This window comes from Pantherophis guttatus, chromosome 2, assembly GCF_059756535.1.
Source record: "Pantherophis guttatus breed Tessera chromosome 2, ASM5975653v1, whole genome shotgun sequence".
In the NCBI taxonomy this organism is placed as follows: domain Eukaryota; kingdom Metazoa; phylum Chordata; class Lepidosauria; order Squamata; family Colubridae; genus Pantherophis; species Pantherophis guttatus.
Window position 1 is genome coordinate 119581697 of NC_142064.1, and position 16525 is coordinate 119598221.

A 16525-nucleotide genomic window follows, 5' to 3' on the forward strand; every position below is an offset into this window, starting at 1 on the left:
AGAAAGGTGAATGGAAGACAGGTTGACCTTGCAGTGTGCCTTCTTATTTTGTAGCCTCTGATAGATTATTCATGAGTGAAAATGGTCTTGACCAAAAATTATTACCTGTCCATTGTGTACAACCAGCTGCAATTAAGATCAAAATTAACTTACATAGGCAACCTCTAGAAAGAGGGTGAATGGGAAGGCAGGTTGGCCCTGCAATGAGTCATGATGGCGTAGTGGTTAAAGTGCAGTATTGCAGCCTGACTCTGCCCACATCCAGATGTTTGATCCTGACCAGCTCAGACTTCCATCCTTCTGAGGTCGGTAAAATGAGGACCTAGATTGTTGGGGGAAATATGCTGACAATGTAAGCTGCTCACAGATGGAGCGGCATCTAAGGATAAGCCTTAATTGGTTTTAATTTGGCTTTCTTTTATTACTGTATGTTTTTTAACTTGTGTTAGCCTTAGGGAGAAGGGGGGCATACAAATATTTGAAAATAAATAAATAAATAAATAAATAAATAAATAAATAAATAAATAAGCGCTATAGCACTATTCTTAGTTTGTAGTCTCTGATAGTTTATTCGTAAGTGAACCAAAAATTATTACCAGCCATTGTCATGCATTTGGAATTCCCTGGAAGGACAGACAAGAAATAAAAATGACAAAACCTAAAAATAAGATTACTGTCTTATTCCAAGAGAAAAAAGAATATATATCCAAGATACAATTAAGAATGGGGCAGAGAATGTGGCAGCTCCCCTTAGGATCTAACCGGTTATGTTGAGGTGAACCATGTGGCATGGGCCTTGCTAAAGTATTGAATGGTGCATGTATAAAGTCAGAATTGTATATATTCAGAAGGCTATCCACCATGTGATTTTCTTGTTCATGGATACTGCAAGTGAATGTTACTTTTAAATAGGTTTCAAATGCAAAATGCATAGAGGATGCTCAGAGCATTGGACTGCTGGGAGCATACCTCTCTTCCCAATCCTTGAAAAGACGCATACTGTATAATTGAAAGCTAAGAGCAATGCAAAGATCCAACTGCAAAGATGGCTATGTCTATTTTTTGCACAGGATGAGGGCTGGTTTTAGAAGGGCAGAGCTGATGGATGCCCTCTGTGGGGCTTGTGTGTTTTTTCTGGTTTGCTTCCCTGCAGAGTTGTCAAGTGCTAAATGACTCCATAATGTTGTGCAAGGCCCCGGGCATTATACCTCGGGAGCAGGCACTGCCCCTTGGAGGTGCTCACCCTGATGAGTTTGGCTTCCTCTTGGATGATGTGGCTGCCACCCGGACCCTGAACCGTTCTGCTTTTACATACTATCCAGACCCGACTTTTGAGACATTTGGGCCCAGCGGCATACTGGAAATTAAACCTGGATCCCACGTTGTCCTCAAGGTATTGAAGCAGTCTGTGTTGGGGCTTTGAAAATATAATTGTAATGAGATTCTCCCAGTGTTTTAAAATACAGGTCTCTCCAGAACCTACTTGTTGGAAGCCACGCTTGTGACAAATATTTTTTTGCAATGTTATAAGCATTAAATCCTTTTGGTCAGAGATAAGATGGCCCAGAAGAACAGAGGGTCAGTAGGCTACTATGGCAAATGCGCAGTGGTGAAATCTAAAATTTGTTACTACTGGTTCTGTGGGCGTGGCTTGGTGGGGGTGGGGGTAATGTGACTGGATGGGCGTGGCCAATTTAATTTTTTTTTTACTTTTAAAACCATTTTTTCTACAACCTCTTCGGCAAAGAGGTTGTTAAGAAAGGCTTTCAAAAGGCTCTGACGATCCCAGCTGAGTTGCCTGATCGGCAGAGGGTTTTTTAAAAACCTTCTGCCGATCAGGCAACTCAGCTGGAATTGTCAGAAGCATTTAAAAGAAAAAAAAAGCCTCTGATGATCGCGCGGCTCAGCTGGGCATGGCGGGGGGCAGGGATTTTTGCTACCAGTTCTCTGAACCACCCGCCTCCATCACTATCGGATCGGGTGATCCGGTCCGAACCGGGAGCATTTCACCCCTGCAAATGCCTCTTATTATGTTTGAGCCACACAAGCGCAGAATTTAATGAGGGTGTTAATGTTTCTTCCCTTTTCTATAATGCAACTTTTAGACCTTTGGCTAGTCATGGGATTCAAATAATTTAACAACTGGTTCTCTGCCCTAATGACTGGCTGGGTGGGCGTGTCATGTGGGCGTGGCCAGGAGGTGTGACAGGCAGCACTTGGCCTCCTGCACCCCCCTGGGAGCAAAAATGGGCTGCAGGGGGGCACCCTGGGCCTAGTAGGCCTCCCTGCACTTACCTGGGAGCAAAAATGGGGCGCATGGGAACTCCTGGAAGGGGAGGGGAGGGGAGGGGCCAGCCAGCAATTTAACAACCAGTTTGCCTGACCTGGCCCGAACCGGCTGCCTTTGGCTGCATAAAGACATTATGGCTATATAAAGACATTTTTTTGGGGGGGGGGGAATAAAATTAGAAGCTGGTGCAAGATGTCCTGAAAAATATTCTAAGAATCAGGGACTCTGCTCTTCTTTCTCTTTCTTTCTCTCTCTCTCTCTCTCTCTCTTTTTTTTTTTTGCCAGTTTCTGGCATTTACTTCCAATTTCTGGCAAAAAATGCCAATCGGATAAAATGGATTCACTTAACAACCGTGGTGTTAACAAACACTTAACAAACGCTACCAAAAATGCTGCATTCTTGGTGCCTTCACATACAACCTCAATGACTTATGATCATAATTCTGGACTCAATTTTGGTTGTAAGTTGAGGACTACCTTAATCAGTGGAAATGGGAAGCTTGCAAGAAGGGGCAACAAATGTTGCCCCGTATGTCCCTTACCGTCAATTCACAAGGGGAAAAAAAATAAAAGTTTTCTAAATTACAATCTTAATTGTAGTTTACAATCAATTTAAAAAAATGCTTGCTCATAGGGACCAGCTACTGTAAAAGACATAGCACAGAAGGAAAACAGGATGCCAGAGGGGAGGTGTGGATACAAATTCAGCAATGGTGGGATTCAACCGATGTAACAACCGGTTCGCTGAGCACGTGCTTTGCACGTGTGTTGCGTTTGGAAACAGCTCTAAAACTTACCTTTTACTGCAGCCCTGATAAGTAAAACAGCTGAGGCGTGGCAATCCACTTTGCCGCGCGGACCAGCTGGGCTTCAAACAAAGGAAATATAGGTCGGTATAGCGCAGGGGCCGACAGGCGGGCCCACCTGATCGTTGAAGCGAACCGGTTGGCTCTCAGCTGATCGTCGGAGCTACCGGTTCGAATAGGCTGAATCCCACCCCTGAAATTCAGGCTCTGATTTCTAAAGATTCTGAACAATAACCACCAGAATATAGTTTTCATGGAGGAGGTGCTGATATTGTCTTTCAGCATATATAATAAAACAGTCCTGTTCTCCCCTAGATTCTCTCCCTAGTCTCTCAATGACTCTTAAACATTAAATTAGCTCCCAAATCTAAACTGAGGGTGGTATAATCGTATATTTCCTATATTTTTCTTCTCAGGGCCGGAATCTGATCCCTGCAGTATCCGGCAGTACACGACTCAACTACACAGTGCTGATTGGTGGAGAACCTTGCACCCTGACTGTCTCAGAAACCCAATTGTTGTGTGATTCGCCAAGCCAAACTGGAGAGCAGCCAGTCATGGTACATCTGATTTGGGGGCGGGGCTGAGTAAAGGACTTCAGTGGCTTCAGCCATTCACCTCCATTCTGGGGAGTGTCACTAATGTCGTGGGCAGATCAGAACTTGTCCAGTTGATGACATTTTACATGCCTTAATACAGGTAGTCCTCAGTTAGTGACCACAATTGGAACTGGAGGTCTGTTGCTAAAGCACCTTGGTTCCTAGGTGGCAAATCACACGATCGCAAATTGTGATTTCACCTCCACATTCTCCACCAACTCTGCTTGTTGGAAGCCAGTTGTGAAGCGCACTTATAGCGATCATTTGATCGTGGGACACTGCAATGCTTTTAATTGTGCGCTGGTTGCAAAGTGCCTGAATGGTGATCATGGGAACACAGGATACTGAAACAATTGTAAATGTAAGGACTGGTTTCAAAGCTGGTTTTATTACACTATTGTAACTTTAAATGGTCACTAAATGAAGCAGTCACTTCTTGAGGACTACTTGTATGATATTTTTTAAAGCTGATAAATCTCTGGGGAATGAAAAATTCCCTAAGACGTATAGTTTAGATTCAAAATTGACACAAGTGACTTCAATCATGTCCAGCTTTGTCAAATACAAGCGACTTCCAGCTACAAATTCACATCTGTACTTGAAACATTTGGATGTGGAAAAGATGCAGGGTTCCATAAGGAAGTCCTCCCATATGAACAGTAATCAGGAAACATGAGGTATTTACCCAAACTGTGGGTACTGACTCCTGACCCGGTTGAAAAATGAAGAGTGAATAAGAAAGAAAGATTTAATGACTTGCTTGTGTGATCCAGACGGTATCTCACTGCTAACCGCTAGAATTCGAAAGAGAGCATAAAAATGGGATCTTAGTTCTATCCAGGTAGACGATTCTCATGGAGAGCCAATCATTCTTTCTGGACCGGGACGCCTTGCGCACGGTCACTCATGCCCTTGTCACCTCCCGGCTGGACTATTGTAATGCTCTCTACATGGGGCTCCCCTTGAAGAGCACTCGGAGGCTCCAACTGGTCCAGAATGCGGCCGCGCGGGTGGTTATGGGCGCAACTCGTTGCGCCCGCGTGACACCCCTCCTGCGCGAGCTGCACTGGCTCCCAGTGGTCTTCCGGGTGCGATTCAAGGTGTTGGTTACCACCTTTAAAGCGCTCCATGGCATAGGACCCGGGTACCTTCGAGACCGTCTTCTGCCACCAATAGCCTCCCACCGACCAGTCCGCTCCCACAGAGAGGGTCTCCTCAGGGTGCCATCAGCCAAGTTATGTCGGCTGGCGACACCCAGGGGGAGGGCCTTTTCTGTGGGAGCCCCAGCCCTGTGGAATGAACTGCCCCCGGAAATACGCAAGATCTCCGACCTCCGAGTGTTTCGTTGCGCACTGAAGACCCTGTTGTTCCGCCAGGCCGGGCTATCAACTTAATAATTTTAATTGGGGTATTTTAAATGTTTGGGGTTTTAAATCGGCCAAATCTATGTAATTATTTTAATTTTTAATTATTGTTGTGTCTTGTGTTTTTAAATTGGCTGTACACCGCCCTGAGTCCTTCGGGAGAAGGGCGGTATAGAAATAAAATTATTTATTTATTTATTTATTTATTCTCTCTCAGCCCAACTCATCTCACAAGGTTGTTGTTGTGATGGAAATAGGAAGAAGGCATCTTCGGTATTTTGTTGCCTTGAGTTATTTATAAAAATAATACAGGAAGGGAGATGGATAGATAGATAGATAGATAGATAGATAGATAGATAGATAGATAGATAGATAGATGATAGATAGATAGATAGATAGATAGATAGATAGATAGATAGATAGATAGATAGATAAATAGCATTGCTCTCCTTTCCTTGCAGATCCTGGTGGGAGGTCTGTCATTCTCTCCAGGCACCCTTCACATCTATCCTGAGGCAGCCTTGCCTTTGCCAGCTCTGGTGGGCTTAGGGGCAGGAGGAAGCCTCCTTCTGGGGGCTATCATTGGGGTGCTGGTAGCCTACAAACGGAAGACACGGGATGCAGACCGTACTCTGAAGCGCCTGCAGCTGCAGATGGACAACCTGGAGTCACGGGTGGCTCTGGAATGCAAGGAAGGTACTGACGGGAATGGAAATTGACGGAAGTGCTATAAAACTGTCAAGAAGTGGCCAGAGAAAGAGGGAGGGGGCATTGTCTTTGTTTCCGAGGCTGAAACATTTCATCAATGTCTCCATTGGCATACAGCCCTGACTAACGTCATATTCACAGACGCAGTTCTCATATATCATAGTAAATAAATCTAGAATTTTCCCCAGCTCTTTATAACACCAGGGCTTATTCCCCAGCTAGTTTTGTTTGCTTCTTATAGATTAGAGGGATCCTTTGTTTTTCCCATTCTTACATCAAAATGTATTTTGTATAGCCACAAAGTCGTGGAAGAATTCATAACATTTCATTCCCTCTTCAGCTCTCCCAAGAGTTAAACTTTGGCAAGGGAAGAAGAGAGGGCACCTTGACTTCCATGCATTTGCATATGCATTTGCATATGCAACAGACCAAGTTGTGACTCACACATTGGATAAATCCAAGCCAAGATCCTTTTCTCTGCAGTGTGGCAGTGCCTTACGTTCACTAACAAAAGTAAACAGCCCACAAAACTAGACAGTAGGCAAAATTCACCAGGTGTGACTCACAAAGCAAATGCAGGCAAGCCAATATATTTTTCTTTGCAGTGTAGGCAGTGCTTTACCTTTACTTCACTAGCAAAAGCTGCCATACTCGACTTATGCAATTGTGTAGAGTCCTTTAAATTGGCTCTGATGATATCAAGAGTCTGATGTCGCCTTGAATTTTTTCCCCCTGAAAATCATGGGAAGAGATGGTGGGGCGGGGGGGGAGGGGGGCAGCCATGGAGAGATTCTGCTTTTGACAAAATATCTATCTCATGCAATTTAAATTTATAAAAGGAAAAGCAAACATGGCTGTGTTGTAAAGTTGTTTTCACAGAAAAATAAAAATGTGTATTTTGGACCAAAAAAAGCTCATACTGAAAAGTAGAATGCCAATGGTTGTACAGTACATTATTTTCATGCCTCTTAGATGTACGAGCATAAGGGTGGGTGGGTGTGCGCACACTCACGCACTCACACACTGTCCCAAGAGAATATCCTATAGGGCTAACCTAAGGTACATAACGGCCAAGCGGAGTGCATTAAATGGCATTTTCACTTCAGTTGCATAGTATCTCAAGACCAATTGTTAAGGCAATCTGAGACAGAAGATCCCACAAGCCTCCTTCCTTACCTCTCAATAGCAAGGAAAAATACACTAATAATACCTTAAAGATGAGGGGGAATGGGTGACCATGACACCCCAAACCAAGGGGTTTGTGGCAGCTCTGCCTTATGATAAAACTCTATTTTCAACCCAGAATGTTTTAGAGTAAAGGAAGGGCAAGCAGAGAAGAGATTTGAAGAATATTATATCGCATGCTTTGAGCCATTATTCCAGTCTGAAATGATAGGTTTACCTGAGCCAGTTTCATATACATAGAGGAAGGATGGTAGCTTCAGAGACGTGATGTGGTTCCAGTTGCCAGCTAGTCTCAAAGGAAAAATTAAGAATTTAGATGCTTTTACAAGAAGGCTTAGCATATGTTGCCAAAACATGCACATGTAGTATGTAAGCATGATGATCTGCAGTCTTTTCCACGTGGAATATACCTGTTCATTTTTGCTGCCTGATCTGATGAGGCAGGGCTATTGCAGGGCAAGGATGGCTTGATGGTTAATTCTTTGGCTCTGTTAAGGTCAAAAGAAGCAGAGTGGAAGGAAAAGTTGCCTTTGCAAACAACTCAACATTTTTAACAGTCTTCTACCTTCTTTAGCTTTTGCTGAGTTGCAGACAGATATTAACGAGCTGACAAACAACATGGATGGTGTGAAGATCCCATTCCTGGATTATCGGACATATGCAAGGCGTGTGCTCTTTCCGGGGGTGGATGATCACCCGGCACTTCAAGAAACCAGTGTGAGTGCTTGTCATGGAAAAATGAGACCTGCGTGACATGCTGTCTTAACAATAATATTAAGTTGGGGATAAATTGAGCTAGAGAGATTGGTTTATCCTGAGGTTTGGTACACCGAGGTCTTTATGTTTCGATATCTCTGGTATCATTGTCTCCTGAACTTGTCAACTCAGATGCTTGTTCCTGAAATTATTGAGGCTGATTCTGCTCCTGATATGATGGATCGAGGAGTTCCTTCTTTTCGCAGACCAGCACAGAGACCCCTTTAGTTTGTAGATAATGGCCATCAAGCTGAACTTCTTATTGATCTTCATTTCCACTCTTGTTAGATCTACAAAACTTGCATTCAAAAGCAATATTCTTAATAGTATTAAAGAGTGGAAGCAAACAGAGGAAAACTACCCTTTTTTATGAGATTATCTATCTTTCTGTCTGTCTGTTTGTCTGTCTGTTTATCATTTATCATCTATCCATCTATTCATCTATCATTTATCATATCTATATCTGTCTATTACCTATCTGTCTATCATTTATCATTATCATTTATCATATCTATCTGTCTGCCTGTCTATCATCTATCATCCATCCATCTATCATCTATCTATCGTCTATCTATCTGTCTGTCTTGGGGCTACTAGAAATGAAGTGGTATGATCCAGCAAGACAGTCTGCATGTTCCAAAGTGCATAGAGGTGGAACAGGTATGTGACGTCAAGGGCAGATAAAAAGACTTTCCCGGTTGTGAGCAACATCGGGCCTATGGCATGTGGAAAGCTGCAAGGAATATTTGTCATTGCCCTTGCTAGCCATGTTGCCATATTGGCTTAGGGAGCGGTTTCTGTTTTCTTGCCTCTGCAGACACCACCAAGCACAGAGAAAGGGCTCCGTCTCTTTGGGCAGTTGCTACACACTCGGCCTTTCCTGCTGACCTTCATCCACACCCTGGAAGGCCAGCGAGGTTTCTCCATGCGAGATAGAGGCGCTGTTGCTTCTCTGACGATGGTGGCCCTGCAGGGCAGGCTTGACTATGCTACTGGGGTGCTGAAGCAGCTGCTGGCTGACCTCATTGAGAAGAATCTGCAGAACCGTGCCCACCCCAAGCTGTTGCTCCGCCGGTGCGAGACCTTCTTTGATTCCCATGCTCCTCTCCTCCTGGTCCCAATTAAATGTTGCTATTTAACAATTAAATTGGCAACAGCGAACAGTGCATGAGTCCGTATTATCAACAATATTCTTGGGATAGTCAGAACACAAGTTTCAGACGCGATGTTAGAAGAGTGGAGAGATCCAGATCCTTTTCTTCCTTTTCACAAAACACTACTGCAGGCATAGGGGACTACTTCTTCCATCAAACAGTCGCAAGCAACACTCCTCTATCTTTCTCTTGTTCCAGGACGGAGTCAGTGGCTGAGAAAATGTTGACCAATTGGTTTACTTTTCTGCTGCATAGGTTCCTGAAGGTAAGAGTGCCTAAAACTTGGGCTCATATGAGTGCCTGAAATTTGGGCCACCTTTGGGTCTTCAGACTTATTCTGTTACAACCCTGGAATCATTAGCTTCATCAATTTAATGATATTCTCTGCCCAGTGGGAAATTTGAGTAAAAATCCTGGGCATTGTTATTCAGAGATAGAACGTAAGCCTTAAATGTGGAAGACCTTAATCCTTAGGGCGTCCCTTAAAAAACGAACAGATAGATTTGGTGAGAATAGAAAATACAGAGCCAGGTTTACCTATCATCTCATTTGCTACCTGCAGATTCCGTTGTTTCCTGCTTCAAGCTTGTCTCTTTCTTACCTAGGAATGTGCTGGGGAGCCATTATTCATGCTGTTCTGTGCCATCAAGCAGCAGATGGAGAAAGGCCCAATAGATGCCATCACAGGCGAGGCACGCTACTCGTTGAGCGAGGACAAGCTCATTCGCCAGCAGATTGATTACAAGACCTTGGTGAGCTCTTGGGGTGGCAACAGAAGCAGCCAGGGAGCCCACCACATATTCCACTTCAGTAAATCATGGCTATGTGTGGGAGAAGGGGCTTGTTGCTTAAGTCATTCTAAGCTTGCAATTCTGGCTTGGAGGTGTCTGCGCCACCAGATTAATGAAGCATTCTCATTTTGTAACAATTGGAAACCTTCCTAAGTGGGTTAATTACTTAATTTCAAAAATGGGGGAACCAGCCTGGAAGAAGCAGAGCGTAGATAGAGCTGGGAATTATGGGTGATGTACCATGAAAGATTAACATTGTGCAAAATACCATAACGCTACAGAGATTTGGGATTTGATTGGTACTCTGCAAGGTATTTCATGCTGGGCCTCAGCCATGGTAAAGACAACAGGTGCTACTTACAGACAGCTGGTTGGGAAAATTGAAAGGCTCTTCAACAAAGTAGTCAAATATTTTGTCCTTCTGTGAATAGGCCTCATCTAGTTTCAGTATCACAAACCCCAAATGCAATTCTGTTATCTACATCCATTATTTGGCAAAAGTTTTTTTAACACACTGAGCACTGAAACACTTGTTGGGAGCTGCGTTAAAATGCAGAGGTCTAAATGTGTAGTTTTTCCTTAGCTATGGAAGCTGAGAGAAGTGGGATAGTTACTTCTCAATCCAAATCCCAGATCTGCAGATGTGCATACATGTGTATCTTTACCGTGATTAAAATGAGATTTCTTTTTCCTGCTAGACATTATTATGCACCCCTCCTGAGCCACCTGGGGGACCTGCAGTGCCTGTTAAAGTTTTAAACTGTGATTCAGTGACACAAGTGAAGGAGAAGCTCCTAGATGCCGTATATCGAGGAGTACCCTATTCACAGCGGCCACGAGCTGAAGACATGGAGCTAGGTATGAAGACGGGAACATGGCAGAAAGCAGGTGGGGTTGTGAGCATGGAATGGACCTGGGTAATCAGCCACTGGCTTAAATTTGTAACTAAATAGGAAGAGAGAATAATAAAGCCAACTGTCTTCCCACTCGTCTTCCGGTTTATCCCAGAGTGGTGTCAGGGTGCTGGGGGACGGACCATCTTGCAGGATGAAGACGCCACAAGTAAAATTGAGGGAGATTGGAAGCGGCTCAACACGTTGGGACATTATCAGGTATTTGCCTTCCTTTTCTGGACTAATCAACTGTGAGGTTGGAGATTCGTTCTCCGAGTTCAGAGAACGAACCTTCACCTCATCCTCCACCTGAGCTAAGGATATTCACCACCATCCCTAATTAACTTTCTTAATATGTATGCTTCAGTTTGGGACTAAAAACTTAAATAGTGTACATGAACATATAGTTTTAGCTTTCTTTTAAAGTTCTGAGTAGTTTGTATTATAGTAGTCACGCTTACCATAATATTGCCAGCAGTCAACACATTGTGAAGAATCCTTTAGTCACCACTAGAGTAGAATCCACTGAAATCAAAAGGGGGAAATTGAATTTCTCTGAATAAAGTCCCCCCCCCCAACGGCTCTTGGTTTTGGATTAAGGCTTACCTCAAGGTGCTACTCTTAATAGTTTTGGATTGCCTCAGAGGTCCTCCTCATGTTGGCGGTTTGTTCTTGTATATTTTTTTTAGAAATTAGTGCAATGTATAATTGCTTAAATTATGAACTAAGAAGCTTCCTGTTCAGCTTTTGGCTGGATCATAAATTTGATCAGAGGGCTTTGCCCAAACTAGCTTTCTCTTAACCGCCCCAATATTTGTATGAAGGAGTGCACAAATACTGTGATGATAGAAAGTTAGTAATCCCTTTAGAGCAATCTGCAATCCAGCAGTATTGTCACCTACTGCAATCCAGCAGTATTGTCACCTACCACAGGCTACTGTGGTAAACAAACAACAGCCAAAATGAAGCTCAGATCACATTAGGTAGGTCATAGTATTTATTTGCAAGTATTTATGAATTGATGTGTTGGCATATTCTCTTGACTGCATGATTGCAGATAGTTCTAAAAAGTTCACAAACTTTCTCTCATTTCTATAACCTTACTCTAGGTTCCGGTAGGGGAATAATGATTCTCCTCAATTTACAGAACTTACAATGACTGCCTAAAATGCATTGAAAGTTTGAAGTGTACTGATAGAAGAGAATATCAGGGTTAGATTGTGGGGGGTCCCTGATGCTCTCTGAGTTTGGTGGTTTTCTTGCAGAAGTTTCATTACCAAACTAGGTGCTGGGATGGTGATATCATCAGAGCACTGATAATGTTACCTAGTTTGGTAATAAAACATCTGCAACCAAACCACCAACCTCAGAGAGCACCAAGGACTGCATAGTTTGAAGTATGCTATATTAATGCTAAGTATTATTAATGTTGTTAACTGGTCAACATTCCTCTTTCTTCTCTTCCCCCATCCCAATCCATCTTATCTTTAAACCCACTTCCCCCACCCTTCCACTCCTGCCATCTCTGCAATTTAACACACAGGTAGCAGATGGCTCCACGGTGGCCTTGGTTCCTAGGCAGGCATCAGGCTACAATATTGCAAGCTCCTTCACTTTCACCCATTCGCTGAGTCGCTATGGTAAGGAATGGCACCTCCACCCCAGCTACCCACCCACCCCGATCTTCACCATCACAGAGATGCATGTCTGCCCTGAATGACTTGCAAATCCCGGATTTTTTCTCCAGCAGCATAACCTAACATTGCAAAGAAATGCTTAATTCAGTTCGGGTGTGAAGTACTCTAAAATATAGCAGGGCTGTTTGTGAATTATGTGCTGCCTGGACCTCTGCCAAAGTAGTATATGAGATAGGTAGGTTGTCCCTGTGGAAGCACCCTTGGAAAGAATTATTTGTACTTTCAAAGAGTTTCCAGGCAAGGGAAGAATCCATGCTTCTTGCCCAAGGAAGTAAGCAGCATGGGTAACAGAGAGAGGGAAGGATGGGATATGGATGTAGATGACCTCAGAGTAGAGTCTTCAACAGGGTTTCCAAGGGATTGTGGCTACCTCATTAAGATTTAAGCAGATGGCTACAGACTAGGGCTATGCAGAGATCCAGATTTAAATATTATTTGGAGGGGCAGATGTGAACATGCCCTTTGCGCTTATCAGGAACACCTTAAAGCAGCCATGCATGTTCCTGGGACATTTTCCATACATGTAGGCAGGGGTGGGCTGCTGGGGTTCGGGAGAACCTCTAACTAAGATTCTGTGCAGTTTGGAGAACCCCTAAATTCCACTCCTGGCTGGCCTTGCCCACCCCACCCTGCCCCTCCCAGAAGTCCCCACATGGCCCATTTTGGATGCAGGTAAGTGTAGGGTGTGCACAGAGGCTCAGGGAGGGCGAAAAACGGGCCTACCGGAAGTTTGGGCCTCCGGAGCCTGGGAAGGCTGTTTTTGCCTTTCTGGAGGCTCCACGAAACCCTTCGGAGGCAAAAATCCCCCCCCCCCCAGTGCAGGAGGCCCCAGGCAGAGAACCCCTTGCTAAAATTTTTGAAGCCCACCCCTGCATGTGGGGTAACTTGCAGAGTGAACTCTTTGAAAATGTATGCTAGAGCAGTCCAGACTTTCTGACTAAGGAGCCGAATTCTACAATCTGTATACATTGTGCAAATGTTCATCCTTTCTCATTTTTTTGTAGTTCTCCAAACACTGAAAATCTTACCTGCTTGCAGTTCACTTTACATTTTTAAGGCTGTTGTTATAACCATAAGCTCTAGAAATTTGCTTGAAAGTAAGAAAGAAGTCGAAATGCTTCATTTTCCGGGCTTGCTCTTAATTCCTGCTGAGTTGCAGCATGCTTGTCGTCCTTGAAACTGGAAGGCATACCCTTGAAGTTGTATATTCTGGCATTTGGGACTTGTTTTCAGGATACAGCCTTTCCATCTTTTGTCTGAGCCCTCATAAACTGAGATTATAGCTTTGTGCAAATGAGCCTCTGTCGTCTTTTTATGTGGCTTGGCATGCAGAGGCATGTCCTCTCTCTCTCACACACACACATAGGCTTTATATGGTGCTGTAGATACTTCTTTGCATGAGAAGGGCCACCCCCATTCTATGTGTTCAGCAGCCCCGCAAACCTGAGATCGAAGTTATTAGTATTTCCGTGATCAGTCTTTGACAGGCAGCTCTTGCCACGTCTGAATTTTATTCCCTGGGCTTCCTCCCAGCATTATCCTGGCCTAGCTGTAATTTTCTTTGCTATTCCAGGCACGAAATGTCTATAATTTTATAGCCACTCCCACTTTGTGGTTGGAGCAGAAGGGGTATACTTTACCTGGTCTCTGGAGGGGTGAGGATGATGGTAATAGTGGTTCTGCTCAGATTTCAGGCTCTGAGCCTGAAAGAAAAAAAAACCCTTCTTCTGGATATAGAAAGGTTTTTTTTAAAGTTTAATCTCGGCTGGAAGGAGCTGCCTGGAAAGCAGGCTCTTTGGCCCAGGATTGAATTGAGCAAACTCAAAGTGACTTGGTTTCTCTCCCCTCCCAACCCTTGTAGAGAGTTTGTTGCGTACTTCCAGCAGTCCAGAGAGCTTGCGCTCAAGAGCTCCCATCCTCACTCCAGATCAAGATTCAGGCACCCGCCTCTGGCATCTGGTCAAGAACCACGAGCATCTCGGAGACCCCAAGGAAGGGGAGCGAGGGAGCAAAATGGTTTCTGAGATCTACCTCACCCGGCTTCTTGCCACCAAGGTATGGTTGGAAGAGACCTGGATCTCGGAGTTAGTAGACAGGTTTAGTCTTCACCCTACATCACCCTACATTAACCCTACAACCTGGAGTGGAGGCATTCAGACAAGATAGTCTAAGTTTAAATCAACCCTTTATTTATTTGTTTATTAAATGTCTATGCTGCCCGTCTCGCTAATTCAGTGACTTTGGGGGACTTACAATAGAATAAAAAACAGTGCGAAACAGCAATTAAAATTTGAATAGAAAAGTTAAAAGTTAAAAACCAAGATGATGGGTGGCCTGTGGATGAGAATCTTCTCTACCCATTCAGCCACCCCCAACATAGCAAGCCCCTGTCAGGGCCCCAGGCCAAGCAGCAGAGCCAGATTTTTAGGCTCTTCCAGAAGGCCAGGAATGTGGGGGAAGACTTCATCTCCAACTGGAGAATATTCCATGCAGTGGGGGCCACAGCAGAAAAGGCTCTTCTCCTGAACCCCGCCTGCCAAAATTCTTTGGTTGATTTATGTCTTTCATTGGAAGATAAGGTATTGCACAGTTTCAGAACCAGTCCTTTTAACAGCCGACCAAGAGATTTTTCAGCTTTTGTTGGCTCTATAACTCTTGCCTTCAACAAAACTTTGCTAAAGAGACATTTCTCCAAATTTTCTCCCCAAAATTTCAGTCTTTGTTCAACCTTGCCAAGTTCTTCACATAGAAAGCCTGAATGTCCCTTCCGAACAGAACATTGTTTAACCTACCTCCTATCTAGCAACAGGAGCAGGAACATTGGTTCCCTTGCTTTGGACTCTATGCTATTTGGCCACGTTTCAATGCTTGCCAGCTGACATCTAAATAAAGTTTCAAGTGCTTTATTGACACTGCAACATCAGATCTGGCAAAATTAAAGCTGTAAATTGCCAGGTAGCGAAGAAGAAAAGCAAGTATCATTTGAAGTCTGAATTGTAGTCGTGTATATTTGTGTTCCGTCTCTCTCTGTGCTTGATTTAATTACACTATTGTTATCTGGAACTTTGTTGTAATATTATTTGGTAATATATAGTAATGCTATCAAGATCCTCACAGAGCAATCATTCCCATGTACCTTGGCAATAGCAGCAATAAATTAAATTGATGTGAAAGTAGCTTCTGTTGAAATGTAGATGCAATTTAAACTTGTGGATTTTGAAGGGATTAATGTTATAGTTCCAAATCAGGGCCATTTGATATAGATTTATAGTCAAACTCTAGTAACAGAGTACAAGATGGGAAAGAATATCTGAAACAAAACACTGAGCCTTGTTATTTTTCTGGGAAATATTGAGATTAAATTTATTCTCTGACAGCTGTTTACAACTACTCCTTTTATTTTCTGTGGGATCCTAATAAGGACCATAGTGTTTGCAAAATTAATGATTCTCCCTTTGCATAATTTAGCAAACTATTTTGATCTAGACACCATTTGGCAGTTTTCAGATCATGTTGAGGAGGCAACTGAAAAATGGGCCAGTTTGGGCATCTAGTGGAAGTAATGGGTGACAAATAAAATGCACTCTTGATGATTGCAAGATTGGCTTTCCCAAAGCAGGTGTGTACATTTTTCTCCAAGGTTATGAAGACTTGAAATGTGGTAATGAAATTGCCATTTTCAGGATCTAGGAAGAACTCCTCAGATAGATATTGTGAGCCCCCCAGAGTTCTTTGCTGAGATGGACAGCTATAGAAATGAAATCAAATGAAATCAATCAATATTTCTAGATTCAAATCACAGCCTCTACCCTGCCAGATGTTCCACCTACCAAGTTCAAGGGAAAACCTCCCATTATTGATTACTTCTGTTTGTTTGTTTTTGTTTGGTGGAATTTTGGTACTTCTTAATGAAGGGGGGGGGTGGAGTTAGGAAAGGCCGTTGTGATATCCCCAGATTAACAAGTTGTTCTTTCCAACCTCCTCAAAAGATACATTCCAGAAGTATTTATCTTTTCCAGGGTACATTGCAGAAGTTTGTTGATGATCTGTTTGAGACAGTGTTCAGCACAGCACACCGGGCTAGTGCCCTTCCCTTGCCCATCAAATACATGTTTGACTTCCTGGATGAACAAGCAGAGCGGAGACAGATTGGTGATCCTGATGTTCGACATACCTGGAAAAGCAACTGGTGAGAATTCTGCATTTTGGTTTGTTGTCAACACATGCTATGGCTGTATGTCTGTGAACCACAGCTGGAAACCCACAGCCTAGCATGGCTGAG

At 43.5% G+C, this 16525-nt stretch overlaps 1 protein-coding gene across 5 annotated transcripts in view; it reads left to right on the top strand.

The window, feature by feature from the left end:
• PLXNA3 (plexin A3) overlaps positions 1-16525 on the top strand; it is a 74684-nt gene that overhangs the window by 52680 nt on the left and 5479 nt on the right. For all 5 annotated transcript variants that reach the window (XM_034434155.3, XM_087888628.1, XM_087888629.1 and 2 more), the window contains 12 exons: positions 1154-1393; positions 3513-3656; positions 5521-5755; positions 7527-7669; positions 8526-8782; positions 9061-9127; positions 9468-9614; positions 10352-10511; positions 10662-10765; positions 12090-12186; positions 14105-14298; positions 16263-16432. In XM_034434155.3, the coding sequence (XP_034290046.2) occupies positions 1154-1393; positions 3513-3656; positions 5521-5755; positions 7527-7669; positions 8526-8782; positions 9061-9127; positions 9468-9614; positions 10352-10511; positions 10662-10765; positions 12090-12186; positions 14105-14298; positions 16263-16432 (1958 nt within the window). The remainder of the gene's footprint in view (positions 1-1153; positions 1394-3512; positions 3657-5520; positions 5756-7526; positions 7670-8525; positions 8783-9060; positions 9128-9467; positions 9615-10351; positions 10512-10661; positions 10766-12089; positions 12187-14104; positions 14299-16262; positions 16433-16525) is intronic.